Here is a 15,527-nt window from a genome sequence, read left to right as displayed (position 1 = left end):
TATTGCTTAGTATCTTTCTTAACTTTGGCTTTCAGGAAAAATTTTTAAAGGTAATTAAGTGTTGTTCTTTTCAAATGCTCCGTTTCATTTTCAAATATTATTTTGGAACACTAGCAATAAGGTTAATTAGGTCAATAGGATTTATTCACCTTTATTATTTTTAATATCAGGATTTACCCAGTATCTAACTTAAAGCTGAGCAAGAGTAGAACTTAGGCTCACAGAACAGATTACGCTGCAGCCACATGGACTCTACAGCCCTGTGTTAGGTCCACACAATCCTATACAAGGCCAAGGCTGGGGAAATGCAGGTTCAACCCCTTACTTATCAAACAGTAAGATCCACAAAAATCTGCCTATCAAATAGGAGAGAGGCATATATACTGGACTGCGATTTTAACTGCTCTAATCTCTCTGGAAAACCATCTAGCCCGTCATCTAAGCAACTGAAGTGCCACTTAAGCAGAAGTTTGGATCCTAACTTGTGTAGGACAATTCAGAAATGTGAAGATACCTGAGGTACCATAGATGCCTACAGTTCTATGTTAAAGCTTTTACAGTACCTGAAACTCTGCTTTTGGATATGTGCAGTGTAGCATCACTGCCTTTGCCAAGCTGCATGCCTACAGACTTCCTCCTAGTCAAGAACGTTTGAAGTGCAAAAACAGACATCCCAGAGTGCCTGGATAAACATCCACAAGTGCCTGGATAAACAGCCTGTTTGTGGGCTTGAGGCCCTGAAAGTCAGGATCATGAAGGCCCCTAGTCTACGAGGTGACAAGAGCATATGCTGCACTGCTCTTAATTAGCTGTGTTTGGCATTCTGGTGCACAGCAATTCTGTAGTTGTGAAGCCCAACCTTGGTACTACTTAGCTACCTCAGTACTAAATACCATTCTCAGCTCACTTCGAGATGCTGCAGCCTTGCCTGTCTCAATGGCCCTTTGCTGAATGTCCGACCTCACATCTAAGCCTTAGAGTGATAAGCTGAGAAGTAATACAATTTTCACTACACTAATGCGAACACTTACACTAACTGAATAGTTATAGTAATTCCACTGACTAGAGACAGACAGTTACTTCCAGTGGTGTCTGGTTTGTATACATTTATAAAATTCTAATATTTATAAATATAAATATATTATAAATAGTAGACTGCTTTCCTGTCATATAGTGTGCATAATTATAATATTGTTATACTACATATGTGTGTTATATTTTATATTCATCTAATATTATGATAAATATATGATCAGAGGGAAGTAGTATCATCTCTAATTTAATTAACATTAAAAAATGTACCAAAATTACCTCTTAGTTGTTGAAAAAAGTACCCTTTTCAAAATTTTTGTTCATTACATTATACACAACAGGCTACAGCATGAAGGATAAACTTACCTTGCAAAGTGTTGAAAATGGTGAAGAGGTATGTAAATACCTCATTTACTGTGAAGAAGGCAAATCCCCAGGTAATTCCCAACAAAAATGTAAGACCAGCAACACTCCTGAGGTCTTGAATGCTGGTTTTTCTCTGAGTGCCAAGCTGTTTTTTCTTTTTGATGCGACAGAGCTGGATCAGCACAACAATGAACATGCTGATATTGATCAGGAATATCACGCAAAAGTATCCCACAGCAGTAATATAGAAGGCTATTCTACTTTTAATCCAGCAGCTAGAACACAAGAACAAAGTCTGTCAGCCATTTTAAGTAACAGAAATTAAGTAAAATGAATATGAGATAAAGCTGTATTTTGTTATAAATTTTGTTATAAATTTTTTCCTTTTTTTTTTTTTTTTTGCCAAAGAGTCAACAGTTAGCACAAAGCATGTGAAACACTGCAGAGCCATACCATTTCAAAGCTCTTTCATTGCTTTGTTCTCTCCACCATCTTTATTTCAAAGAAAAGCCATTTGGTATGACTCAGGAAAAGAAAAAAGCTACCCTTTTACTTACAATTCATCCGGTCTGTTGCTTGAAAATGTTCCAGTGGATATAAGCCCATAATTATCTGGTGACACTGCCAACACAATGGCCACAACTACTGCTGGCACCCCTAAAAGATTATGAGCAAACACGTTAGTGAAAATTATGACAAAATAGCAGTATTAAAATGACTTGAAACTACTGTAATTTTCTGAGAAATCTACAACCAGTTTATGAACTTTGTCTGTTGAATTCTGTTGATTATTAGCTGTCCAAAGAAATCTACAAATTGGGGAATTCAAACTGTGCTCAGAAGAATAACTTGCAAAGAAACAAATGTTCTGCTCCACAGATAGCTTTAAACATTTCTGTGGAAGGCAACAAATACCATGTGATTTAATCCAGTTATTTTACTTAACAATGTAAGGTAATCTAACTAGATATGTGTATGGTAACAAAGATCTTAAAACATCAGACATAGTACATTGATTTTCTTCCCACTTACATATGTTTAAAGAAACATAATTTATTATTTTAGCGCCTTCACTCATGTTTACTCAAGAGGGCCAGAGAGGAGAATCAGGTCTGGAATCTCTTCATCCTTTAACCAATTAGGTGGGCTTTGCTGCTTTTTGTTAGAAACAGTGCTATTCCAGAAACAGAATATATATATGTGATGATATTTATTTTCCAAACAGAACTGATGCCACCTGTCTCGAAGATGGAAATGAAAGTGAGCACATTCAAAACTGGCTCTATTACATTTGCAGAAGGAAAATTCTTCATCCAATTGCATTGCAGTAGCCTCTGTTTTTCAGCTTGAAACCTGAAAAAATCCGCAGCTAGGGGTAAATTCCATACCACAGAAGGTCTAATATACAGGACCAGGTTTACTGATAATGAATATGTGGTCACTGACAGGTAATTGGCTTTTAATGATTGCTTCATTTTCACTTTTAGTTAAGTGTCACATTCCCCGAAATATTTGGTGAAAGGATATCCAAAAGTGGAAAAAAATACATACCCCAACCAACAATGCAAAATTTAAGGATGTATTTCCGTACATAGGTATTGAAGACTTTCACAAGGGCAAGATACATATGGAAAGCTTCTAGGCCCATCCAAGTGAAGGAAACCAACAGGAAATAGTGAAGAAATACAGCAACTGCAATGCACAAGCCTCGTGTATCATACAAAGCAATCCATGAATCAAGGAGGAAAACCAGGTTGAGCAGAAGTAATGCAGCACACAGTTGAATAAGGATTTTGGAAGGGTAGTCTCTCCGGATTTTCCTAAAAAGCAAATTAGTGAGATCACATCAATTGTCATTACTTTGGATCCCAGCCTGACTTTCCCTCTTATAATCCTACTGCACAAATAACAACCAGGTATTTATATATATCTACATATTTTTTTCATTCATATATAATTCTTTGTATATTGCATTTACACAGAAAAGGTGAGTTATAAAAGATTCACAAATTAAAGGTCTATATGACCAGTTTGCCATAATAACATTTCCATAAATACAAACAACAGCCTAGACTCTTACATTTTAATTCAGTGATCTTTTTTTACACTCTATGTTAGGCTTCTCTGTGTTGCAGTACTTTCAAAAACCAAAATGTGAGTATTCTTTAATGCTAAACTAGATTAGGCATTCTACTGGGCATCCAAAAGCCTGGACAGAAACAAGCAATTCTTCGATGAGAGGATAATGAGATAGTAAATGGGTGCCGAAAGCCACTTCTAGGAGGATTTACAAAACACAGTATTTAGGATCAAACAGCTATCATTATGAACTGAACTGTGTACGCTGTATCTTATCTTAAACACATCCTTCCACATTTTTGTTAAGATAGTATGTTGTAAAACACTTAAAAGTACTATTTCTTCACTTTTCAGTGTATATAAACTCATGATTCATTCACTTGTCTACAAGATTAACATTCCTGCAAGATGGAATCAACATCTTCATAGTAAACTAAACAAATTTGTACATTCTTAACTGAGCCAGAATCAGTAACTACTAGAAAGGACATTGCAGCGAGCATTTCAAGCAATCACAAGCACAGAATAATGAGAGCTTAGTTCAAGTACTTACTCAAAGGCTATGTAGGTCACAAGAGTAATAGAAAGAAAAATTGCAGAGAGGCCACAGCCTATATAGGATATAAAAGTCAGTACCAATTCCTGTGTAGGATTTAAAGGAGTATTTCCATACAAGTTCTAAAAGGGAAACAGAAGTTAATTTCAGAGAGCATGCTTGTTAAATGGAAAAAATTCCCCATTAAAATGCCATGTTTGCCTCTGCAATTAAAAAAATGAAACTGTTCTTTTCATCACAAATCTTACAAAAGGTGAATTAAAAAACAGAAAAAAAACTAACTGTGAAATGATGTTTGATTAAAATATTAAATTTGATTTATCCTAATTTTTTTTCTCCTACAGAATAAAGACCTCCTAAATGTAAAAGCTGCATTTTAGTAAAACACTTAACTGATTTTGACTTTACTGGAACTCATGGCCCTCATTCAATGAGCAGCTTAAGCACATGACTGATTTTAAGCATGTAGGTACTAACACCGAAATGAATGGAGCTTGTCAGGTATTTAACAGCTGATATGTGCTTGCTAAATTCTCATCTTAAATCAGGGTAAAACTGCACAATTTTTAAAATAATTACCATCAAAACTGCGAAGCTTGTGAGGTGGTTGCATGAACAGACTGTTTCATTTATTCTACTTTCTTTAACTATGCAGCCTTCATATGACCAGCCCCCATGTCCACCTGTCACAGAAAACAGTTTTGTTATTGACAACAGCCTTTCTTTATACTCACATAAGCTAATATAGCTAAAAGGTATGATATTTTGGGGATATATCAAATACTTACCATTTCTATTAAAGTCCCAAAAAACACATCGAACTGTTGAATTACCCTGTTTGAGAGGTAAAGAAAAAAAGATGTTTACTAAACTATGAGTTTATAATCAAGTAATTTATAAATTGCATACAAAATGGAAACAAGAATACTATTTTACGTGAAAGCAAAATGAATTTAGACGAATAGAATGGATTAATTTCTCAATATGCATTTGAAAATATACAGAACAAATCTGAAGTGACCATGCAGGAGATAATTCTCATGCCTATGCTGAAATTTTGTTCCTGGTAGAAACATTATTATGCTTTCTCATCATCATCTTTCAATGTACAGATTACTTGGATTTCTCATCCTTCCTGATTTTATAAGTATAAAGAAATTGACTACATTGAAAGGGAAAACTTTTAATTTGCAAACATTTGGTAACTTTATCCTACTGTGATGTCAAAAGGTTTACATATGGGTCTTCCTTCCGCCAATGAAAATCTTATAAATTGTAGCAGCAATACAATCTATTACTATGAATACTACTAATATTACAGTTATAGCTCAAAACTCAATATTGTATCAATAGATATAAAAACTACAATAAGCCAGTTCTAGAAAGAAGTTTCAGGCACAGAAGTGGAATCACCACAAATTTCAGTTTGTAATATTTTAGTATTTAAAACTCTTCTAAGATCAGGAACAGGAAGATATTAACCCCTGGTGCTCATTTATGAGACACTGTATATGAGCCCTAATATTTAATGATGACACAATCCTGATTTCCAGTTTAAAGAATAACATTCCCCCTACAGAAAAAAAAGCTGTATATTGCTCTCTGGCCACACAGCACCTATAAATATCATGATTCCAGTATCTCCCTATCAACCCCTACTGTCAACTTTCAACCAAGAGATACTACTCTTTGGAGAAAAAAACAGAAGGGCAGTTAGGGAGGATAAAAACTGGACAGTAAATGAAAGAGTAAAATTAACTGAAATCATCAGAGAACAAAAACTAATACTAATGATAAACATGCAAAGCTGAGTGATTTTGAAAGTCCAGATGCAGAGGAAATGTCCACAGCAGTAGAACAGCACCAACAAAACAATCTGCATTCTTAGCATGGTATTTTTTTCTACAACATCTCCAACTGAGGTAACAAAATAACACTTTTAAGTCCACTAAAACATTAATCATACCTGATTGGGTTTGATATTGTGTAAAGTGACAGTAACATTTGCCTTTAAGTTGCTAAGTGTGAGGTTAGCAACACTTGATGATATAACATTGCTGATTAAAGATGCATTCTTCAAGGAGGGATCCTGAAACAACAAATACATAACCACATTTAAAAATATTAAAGGAAATAGTAGTGAAAGACAGCACACACAAAAGTTCAGCTATTGTGAGAACCGAACAAAACCAGTGCATTTTTTAACAGGAAATTTTGAAATGTATTTTGGGGGAAAAATCCATTCATATTTTATCTTGCTCTAGTCTGGAGTTTAAAACCATTCTGAACAGACTGACAGAAAGATACCTGGAAAACAGTGGTCTTTTTAAAAAAGTTGAATATTATTCTAGAAGCGAAGTCCAACTCTTCAGGAGGTAAATTTGTCAGCAATGATGAAGGAAGTGTAATTGATCCAAGATTATTTAAGTCATGAACTGCTTCAGTACCTAGAGAGATCTGTAAAATAAGTACAAAGATTATGATCTCTAACTTTTTCTTGTCAAAGCCTGGGTAGCACATTAGTCATCTTACATAGAAATACCACTATCTCCAAGTTTATGAAAGATAGGAAACATTAGCAGAACTGAATAGAGATATTATCTGTATATTCAAAGAATGGTTGCAATCAGGAGTAACACAGTGAGCTCTCCACAGTATCCTAAAAGTATAGTTTAACTCGTCTCTGGACAGATCACTTCTAAGTGAGAAGATCATTTAACTTCCTGATCTCTTTTGTTTAGATAGCTACCAAAGAAATACTCAGTTAATTCCAAAAAGGTATTCTTGTTGCTTTGGGTTAGACCAGATACCAACTTGTTGAAAGTTCTCTTCATTTCTTTACCATGCCACAAGACTTCCAGGAGATCATTACTTAGCATATACCTGTTCTCCAGCACTACCACTTCCTAGAGTCACCTCAGACTCAAGCATAACATATTACTTGGAACACTCAAATGTTGTTATCATTTCACACAGTTTTTAATATCATAGAATGATCCCAGTACTACTTATGGCTCTTGCTAGATTAAACTACTTCTTTCTTTGAGAGGTCAGTATGTGCCAGCATTTGTTCAGAACTTTCCACCTCTCCTGGCCAAGCCTCCAAGGCTGGTATTGTTCAAATTGTAATTTCCTCAACCAGGCAGGAAGAAGGTTTTGAGTGATACAAACTAGATCCTTCTCAGCCCCCTTTTCATGGAGAGAGCAACTAGCCCTGAGTGACAAATATATGCCTATCATTATCCAAGCAACATAACAGTTCTTTCCTGGCACCCTCTGCAATTAATCACCTTCTAACAGATGAAGCTATCTGGAAATGCTCCGTGACAAATTTCAGCACTGTCAGGGTGGATGATTAAATGACTCGTGATTCAAGGTTTTTGAGGGAGAAATATTCAGCCAAGCCCTCTGTCCGTTCTAGTGTTCTGGCTGTAGCCTCTCTAACAGCTTATTAGTCAAATGCCAGCTTCTAAGTCTGTTGCTTATTAATGCCACAGTGAAAAATGAAAGGAAAAACTCTTAAAATAACACAAATAAAAGATCCTGAAATTGAGATATAAACACAGAGAAAACTCACATTGCCTATAAATTAAAATATATAAAATATAAATATTTAAATTTGTAAGTACTTACAATTACCATTGCTTTACCTGGAGGTTAGATGAGTCCTGGACAGTAAAAGACATTTGGTTGAAATGAATGCTGTTGGTTTTGACAACTGCCAGAGCCAACGAAGGGGAGGCAAAATCAGCAGACTTGGCTGAAAAGTTCAATTTTAAGCCAATATAATCCACAAGTTTTATTATTCTGAAAACAAAAGAGACAGTTAGTATTACCAAGAGCATACACCCAAATTCTCAGGCAGGCTGTGGAGCAGTAAGCCAAGCACAGTGTAAAGTCTAGCTCACTTTCTGTGGCTTTGACATGGAAAATTACAGTTTTCCATGGAGTTATATTATAGTAGAACTAGTAACACTGGTTCTCCCCTTCAATGTAACTACATTAAAGGACAAGAGACTTTTTTGGATTATGATTATAAAAAATTATCTTCAGCAATTGTTATTTTACCAAGACTGTGAATACAACACACCTTTAATCTATCATCAGAATGGCCTACCTGTTAGAAACTTGGCGAGATAATGGTTGAGAAACGGTCAGGATTTTGCTGAGTTCACTAACCATCCTTTCTACATCTTTTGGCTCTACTTTCCCAGCTGCTAAATCCTTTTCTATTTTGGACATGATTTGCTCAGCTGTGGTGATACTGATGCTGGTATACATGGAAGTTGTATATGCGGTAGCCGATAATGTCTTTCCTGTGACAAAAGAAAATTTGTGCATTTATTTAGATAGTGTTCAAAAAATAAAATAATCCTTAAGAATTAAAAAAATATGCATTCTATAACAAGAGTTCTCTTGATCAACAAGCCTTACTACAAGTGTAAGGTCTCTCTACATGTTACATTAAACAGGACCCCTTCTTCTCCCTATCCAGCTACTTTGCATAAAGCAATACTTTAAATCTTACAGAAACATAAACAAAGGTTTCAAATAGCCTACATTCATTCCACTTTTTACTGATTATAACAGTCTTCATTTTAGACCCTCAGTCATGTTAAATAATCTATTACTTTGGATTTTCAGTCACTGAATGCCTGGAAACAGAACAGGCATATGCAATATGACAAGCAGCCGGTGAAGATGCATATAATCTTTGTAGGAAGTACGCAGCTGCTAAGAATATTTCTAAGCAATTACATATTTCAATAAAGCTCTAACACTGATGCATAATATTTTAAATATTAGTTTAGTAAAAAATTATACCTACCTGCTTCAGTGACTACTAATTTTTCTGCCAAATGTACCTGCTAGGAGCTTAGCACACTACCTACATACTACAAATAACAAGTAGAGTGGGGTATCATTCATAATGGCCAAAGGCATGAGAATGTGTTCTGAAAAGAGTATACATCTTGTGAGAGTTATCTCTTCACAGTAATGAGAAGGTGAGGTCTTAGTTCACATACAGCAAGATTCTCTCATTCAATAAGTTTAAAAGTGAATTCTGTATATGCAGTTCAAATAACAAGAAGAATCCTTTCACTTGTCATATTTACCTGTGCTTCCATTAGGCAGGCTACCATGGCCATCATCAGTAGAATGAGGATGAGAAGAAGCTGAGACAGAATGTTTGACAGGACTAACAGCAGGGATCAAAGATGTTGTGAAAGGAGTAAAGGGAAGAATAGGTGCTGTAGTGAGACTTTTATTAATGGCAATAAATTTTGTAGAATTCGTAGTAGGAGGAATTTGTGTGATAGATCTGGTGGTAGTCTCAGAGGGAGGAACTGCTACTGGAGGTGTAGAGGGAAGCTCAGAAGAGGTAACTGTTGTAGGTTTAGTGAAACCTACAGCAGGAGAAACGGTTCTGGTTGGTTTTCTAGGATACATAGCATCAGATTTAATTGAGAGAGCAACATTAGTACCAGATTTTGATGCAAGTGTGGACGAAAAAGTTTGCATGGCAGGTTGAGCAAAAGACTCAGAAGAGGAAAGTGTAGTGGTAACACTGGTAGAAGGTAGAGAAGTTGCAGTGGTAGGTGTGGTAGAAGATTCAGACAGAGGACTTGTAGTGGGAGATATGGAGAGAGTTCCAGAAGCAGAAATTTCTGTGAATGGTGCGATCAGTGGTCTAATTAGGGGGTCTTGTTTGGTAGAAAGCGTAGTGGGGGAAAGAAAAGTATTAGAGGTGAGGGAAGGAAAAGCAGTTCTTTTAGGAGGAAAAGGAGCAAGAGAGAAAGGAGCCCATATAGAATGAGATGGCACTTGTATAGTACTGTAAAAAAATAAAGCACAGAAAAGCATATTAAATTTAGCTTTATTTATATTTCATTATTCTAAGTTATTTTCTTTAAAATATATAGAAAAATATATGAACGGTATGGACATACTGCAATTAGTAATGTATATTTTAAAATCCATCATATCAGATGTCTCATGCTCTATATACATGAATATATACAATTATATACATACTACATACAACTAACTATACATGAAAATGCCCGTGAGGTAGCTCTTGTGAAGCATCCTTCCTAGCTACTATGCTCCAACATGGAAATTCACTATTAATACACTACAAAATTCAGGAAATAGGCAAGTCAAGTTTTTTTCTATTCATACTCACTACTTTTGTAACTCTTCAGCAGTCAGTGAACAATACTTCAGTGATGAACAGCAGCACCGATCTGAGATGATAAAGAAGCATTAACCTAATCTGTCCTGAAGCTTAAAAAATTGCTAATACAATTATGTTTAGTATTCAGAGAGCACGTTTGACAGTTTTAAAACAATAGCGCATTTTGCATAATTGCTTTTGAGTTCCGTCTGAAAAGCCATCTGCAAAACAGATTTTGACCTCTGAAATACTGCAATACCACCGCATTTTTGCTCAATGCCTGACAAGTACAGATTTATTCTTATGGTATACAAATTGGAATGCAATTCTACATTATTTGCAACAGAAACAAACAGTACAAGCCACCACTCCCTACCATATCTATATCACTGTGAAAACCTGGCAATTTTTAAACTTGTCAATTCAGGTCACCATTTCAGTGATGCATATATTTAGCAAACAATATTACAGCTAATCCTTTTAGAACCTGCTTTATTAATATAGTCTGCAATTTTATACCATAGGATTTTAATACACATTCCCCCTCTCCCTGCCACATCCAAAATGTTGCATTTTCACATCATTAATGAGGTTATCAAAATTAGGTTTTATTTTTAAAAAAGTAAGACGCTTTTTTTTAGCTACTTGGAGGTTACCTGTAGAACTATGAAATTTAATCAAAGCATTAACTGTGATGAGACTGTATTTAAAATGTAACTTACCAATTTGACTTATTTCAGTTTTGTCTGTTAAACTGCTTATATTCTCTTTCTTAGCCAGCTTTATTATGAAATTGCAATGTATGCTATAATGAGAAGAAAAAGCTTTAGACTCAAGAAATATATCTGTTTTGTATTTACAATACACGGACACAAAATCAAATGCTAAATCGGTGAGCATAAATTTTTCCTAGGCTTTTTCAATATTGGGGTTATTTTTAATGCATGTAAAACACTATGACAGGCTACAAAGTAGAAGGGTATACATTAGAGAATACATTAGTTTGTGGCATCTTATTTTCTCGATAGACACTGGTGATTCTTAGATGGGATCCTTCCTAACTAATGTTAGCCATTTACTCATGTAGACGTATAACTACACTTTTTATAATTAGGGTTGGATGATAAGAAATCCTCCCTAAACTAGCCAAACATACAGCCAGAATTCTTCACATTAAGCAAACTCAGACAGGTGTATAAAAGGCAACACAAACAAGATGATGTGAAACTTCTTTCTAGCTAACAAGAATGACACCCTAACACCCGCTAGCTTATGACATAGTGGTGTGAACTGAATTTCTATCCACTACTGTTTGAGGGGTTTGGACTTTTTTTTCATCTTGAACTGGGAAAACAAACTCCAAAATTCAAATATATGGGGGAATGAAGTTCCAGATTTTGTTGTTTCCAAGCTGATCAGTTTAAAGGACTAGCAATTTAGTGGTGAATAGCAATTAAACTGACAGGTGTTGTCTATATTTTAGTCAACAGCTGTTAGGATTTCCAGGATCACCTGCTGTAGAGCAGCCTTGTCATTCTCGTAACTGATGGCTTCCAGACTTTGAACTAGTTACCTCCTCAGTCTTCCCTTGTCCTGAGGATGGCTGGTTTTCAAACCTCAAGAACAGCAACCCAAGGTGTTTGAAGCAATTTGTAATACAGATTGTCTTGGATTCGCAAGGTCTGGAAGTTTGGTGGTCCCAAATCTCAAGGCAGCCTTTCAGGTTATTGGCCAATTTGTTATATGAGTCAGTTAATATGAAGACATGGAAGAAATCTGGCAAGCAAGCCTGTGTTGCACCAGAAGATTAATGAAAAGCAATATAATTTTGTAAAAAACAAACAAACAAAAACAAAACAAAACAAAAAAAAAAAAAAAAAAAAAAAAACAAACACTAATCCTGGAGGACTAAGGGACTAAGGGTATCAGAATTTCTTTCTTTGTCAGCCTGCATATATTTCTCAAGCCTGTTTCTCAAACTTAACTTCCTAGATAGCTTGACTTTTTTACTGCTACATAGCCTTTCATGCTTGAAATAATCAGAATACAATATATGAGCTTTTTATTATATGAACGTTTTAAAAGTTAACAACAAACCTCTGGTTTTCTGCTCTGCATTCCATAACAGAGGACTGTAATGACAAGTGAAAATAGAATAAAATTATGCTGATACTTAGATAATGACATTATCAGACATAAGCTGAGAAAAGCTTTCCAAATAGTAACAACAATTAGTAATCTTACCTCACTTATTTCTTGCAAGGTTTTGTTGAACTCTGAAATTCTTTAAAATAAAAGGTTACCATTATGGAGGATTTCTACTTATGTTTAAAAGGAAAAAAATAAGCAATTACCAAGAAGCAAGCATTTCTCCAATTGATCAGTAAGTAGTTAACAGTGATTTTTAAAATCATGCCAGTTTAAATATTGTAAAGCCACATTTAAAAAGGATTAAACAGTAAAAAATAGTCTTTTCATCTTTCTTAGTCACTTCACAAAATAAGTTTCAAACCCTGTCATCCCATATAAATATATTTTAACATCAACCTATTTCTTTAAAACTTATTTAGAAGAGCAAAAGATAAATTTCAATATTGTCTTTTGGCAAGCAAGCATTTGGAATAGAATTCTAAACTCAGTCGCAACTACAGAAAGAGAATGAACAGGATATATGGATTTCTTCTAAGAACAGGCTCTGTTGGCCAATTACAGTTTCAATCTGCAGGGGAGTTTTGAGAATAGCAGTTTATATACAGCCACTTAAACCTCTCCGAAGGGTAGTACAAGCATTAGGAATATTAGGAAGAGAAAGGTAAGTAGAACCACAACTGGAAACACCCCCTTGTAGGGAAAAGCTTTAGTGCGTCTAGAAAGAGGAAAGGGCACACCTTAAAAAGCTCATGACAGGAGATGCTATACTAAAATAAAAATACAGACAGGGCTCCATGAATATGTATAAAAAACATGACTATAGAGGTTTTCATATTAGTTTCTTAGAAGACTGACCAAATCTCTGAAATGACAACCATTCGCTCATGACAAGCAGCAGCCAGACTGGCATTTTCAACTGTTCACAGCTCATGTCTTCAGATGTCTTTTTTTTCAGGCCTCCAGTACATATATAGCTTAAATGCTACCTTACTAAGGTCTTTCTGATATGGGGACAGACCGCTGCAACTTTGTTTGAACCCCAAGGAAACTAAAGGACCTAAATGAAATCAACATGTATAATGTTTTTTTTAAAAAAAAAAAAAAAAAAAAAAATCCACTAATACATAAAACAAAAATGAGACTATTTGATGATGAACCAGTATGAATTTCATTTTAAAGAAAACAATTTCACAATTCTTGAAATTTTTAATTTACACAGTACAAGGATAATACAAAGTGGAGATTCTAACCACATAGAAGACCTTAGTTAATCTTTTTCAAATACCTCAAAGGTTTCAATTCTTATTCAAAATTACTCACTTCACTTCTTGCAAGGTAGATGCTGCAACTGGAATTAATTTTGCAACGTGATTGCTGGTAGTTATGTTATTAATCTGTTAGAAACAAAGATTCCACCGATAAATCAAAACAGTAATTCTTTGCATCAAAAGAACCTTATGTTCACATCACACAATTTACAAGTCTGAGATTCCAAAGGTAAGAAGTACACTTTCTCACAAATACACTTCAGAAAACTATTGTCACAACTTATTGAAGGAATTTGCTTATTTGGGGCATACCAAGTAACAGTTTCTGATCTATTATCATCAAGCAGATGGAAACTTTACCATATCTTATGTCAGGAAAAGATGAAAGTAGGTTAGTTTACAGCAAAGAGACCTTAAACCAGATACTGAACAAACTTCCCAACTGTAATGATAGTGCAGCATGGGGACAAACTACAGAGAACATATAACATAGAATCTTAGGAGTTAGATATCAACAATTAAGGTGAAAACCAGAGTAGCAGTGATTTAAACATATGCGATGTAGCCTCAGCACAGTGAGGCATATTAAGGTCCACCTAAAGGTCCCCTTAGGCTAGCATTCTTACGTTCCTTCTGGTTGCCACCAGTAACTGCTATTTTTACACTTGATGCAAGCAGTAAGCATCTTCCTGAAAACATCTGACATAAATTATATTGACATTTCTGGAGAAATATTGTGCTAAAAAGTAAAACAGTTTCAAAAAACAGAAAACCTTCTTCTGTAATAGCTATGGGCATAATGTTAACACAGTAGAGACATCCCAGTTGACATTATCACCATGGAAACACAACACATGTGTGGAGGCAGTTCTTATCCTGGGAATAGTGTGGCCCAACCCAACCTAAACTTTTTGAATGCAAGCTAAAATCTTCCTCTGTTCTTCTGCCTTAATTGTGGCATGCAGTGGAGTCACAAACAATAGATATATAGAAAAACTTGTTACAGCATGCGAAGTTTCCCCAGTATTTTCTTTTTACCAATGCTTGAAAATGTTAACAGCGCTCAGTGTGCACCTGTGCAGTAGTTGTCACTGGGGATCCTACATTAGAAAACTGAAAAAAATGCACATTAATTTGTAAAAGACCTTGTACTTTTTGGCTATCCTCAGGCTTGCAGAGATGGCATGTGAAATCCCAGACTGAATGCCAAAAGGCATGTGTAGAAGAAAGGCAAAAGGTCCTTTACAAGTTAATGTCAAGTTTTCAGTTTTCCAACCTGTAACAATTAAATATTCTCATCCTGTATTATCTAGATGCCAAATGACCTATACTGTCCTTGCTTTGCATGATATTATTCTCTTAAACCTCTTTTGTGTTACATGAACACACACACACACATTCATACTACATACATCTACTACAAAAGTGACAACTGATTAACTATTAGCTAAAAAGTATTAGGGTCACTGCTGATTAGAACAATGCCCTATTTATGACAGTCTTAACATGATTTATTTCCAGGATGCAATTCAACCTAACTTGTGATCAAACTGTAGGTGTCTCATACTCTTTAAGTGTCTACATTTCTCTCCAAAGGATGATCCTGTATGCCTAAATTTAGATTCCTAATTAGGTGTTTCAGACTCCTCTCTCCAGAATTTCCAGGGCTTCTTCCCTGTTTTCAGTGGTTATATAGAAAATACAGACAATTAGTGTAGGAAGTCTACTTAACTGGACCTTTAAAATTTAGCCACAAGACAGCTGTTTCGGACAGAGAGAGCAGATCCATGCACTATAAATATTAACTTGTATTACAAATAAAATAAAACCATAATAAAAATCATGTTAGGATATTAGTATTTTAAGCGGAGACAATTTATTTCAGCCTTCCTTACAA

At 35.1% G+C, this 15,527-nt stretch overlaps 1 protein-coding gene across 1 annotated transcript in view; it reads right to left on the bottom strand.

Annotated features, from left to right (window-relative positions):
• Positions 1 to 15,527, bottom strand: part of ADGRG2 (adhesion G protein-coupled receptor G2) — a 50,542-nt gene that overhangs the window by 6,810 nt on the left and 28,205 nt on the right. The window contains 16 exon segments of the mRNA XM_062574224.1: positions 1,399 to 1,673; positions 1,956 to 2,055; positions 2,950 to 3,218; positions 4,031 to 4,155; positions 4,613 to 4,716; positions 4,822 to 4,867; positions 6,000 to 6,122; positions 6,341 to 6,490; positions 7,684 to 7,840; positions 8,151 to 8,349; positions 9,151 to 9,869; positions 10,221 to 10,281; positions 10,934 to 11,016; positions 12,309 to 12,343; positions 12,456 to 12,495; positions 13,683 to 13,756. Of these exon segments, the coding sequence (XP_062430208.1) occupies positions 1,399 to 1,673; positions 1,956 to 2,055; positions 2,950 to 3,218; positions 4,031 to 4,155; positions 4,613 to 4,716; positions 4,822 to 4,867; positions 6,000 to 6,122; positions 6,341 to 6,490; positions 7,684 to 7,840; positions 8,151 to 8,349; positions 9,151 to 9,869; positions 10,221 to 10,281; positions 10,934 to 11,016; positions 12,309 to 12,343; positions 12,456 to 12,495; positions 13,683 to 13,756 (2,560 nt within the window).

This window comes from Rhea pennata, chromosome 1 (assembly GCF_028389875.1).
Source record: "Rhea pennata isolate bPtePen1 chromosome 1, bPtePen1.pri, whole genome shotgun sequence".
Taxonomy (NCBI): domain Eukaryota; kingdom Metazoa; phylum Chordata; class Aves; order Rheiformes; family Rheidae; genus Rhea; species Rhea pennata.
This window is presented reverse-complemented; position numbering and strand designations above follow the sequence as displayed.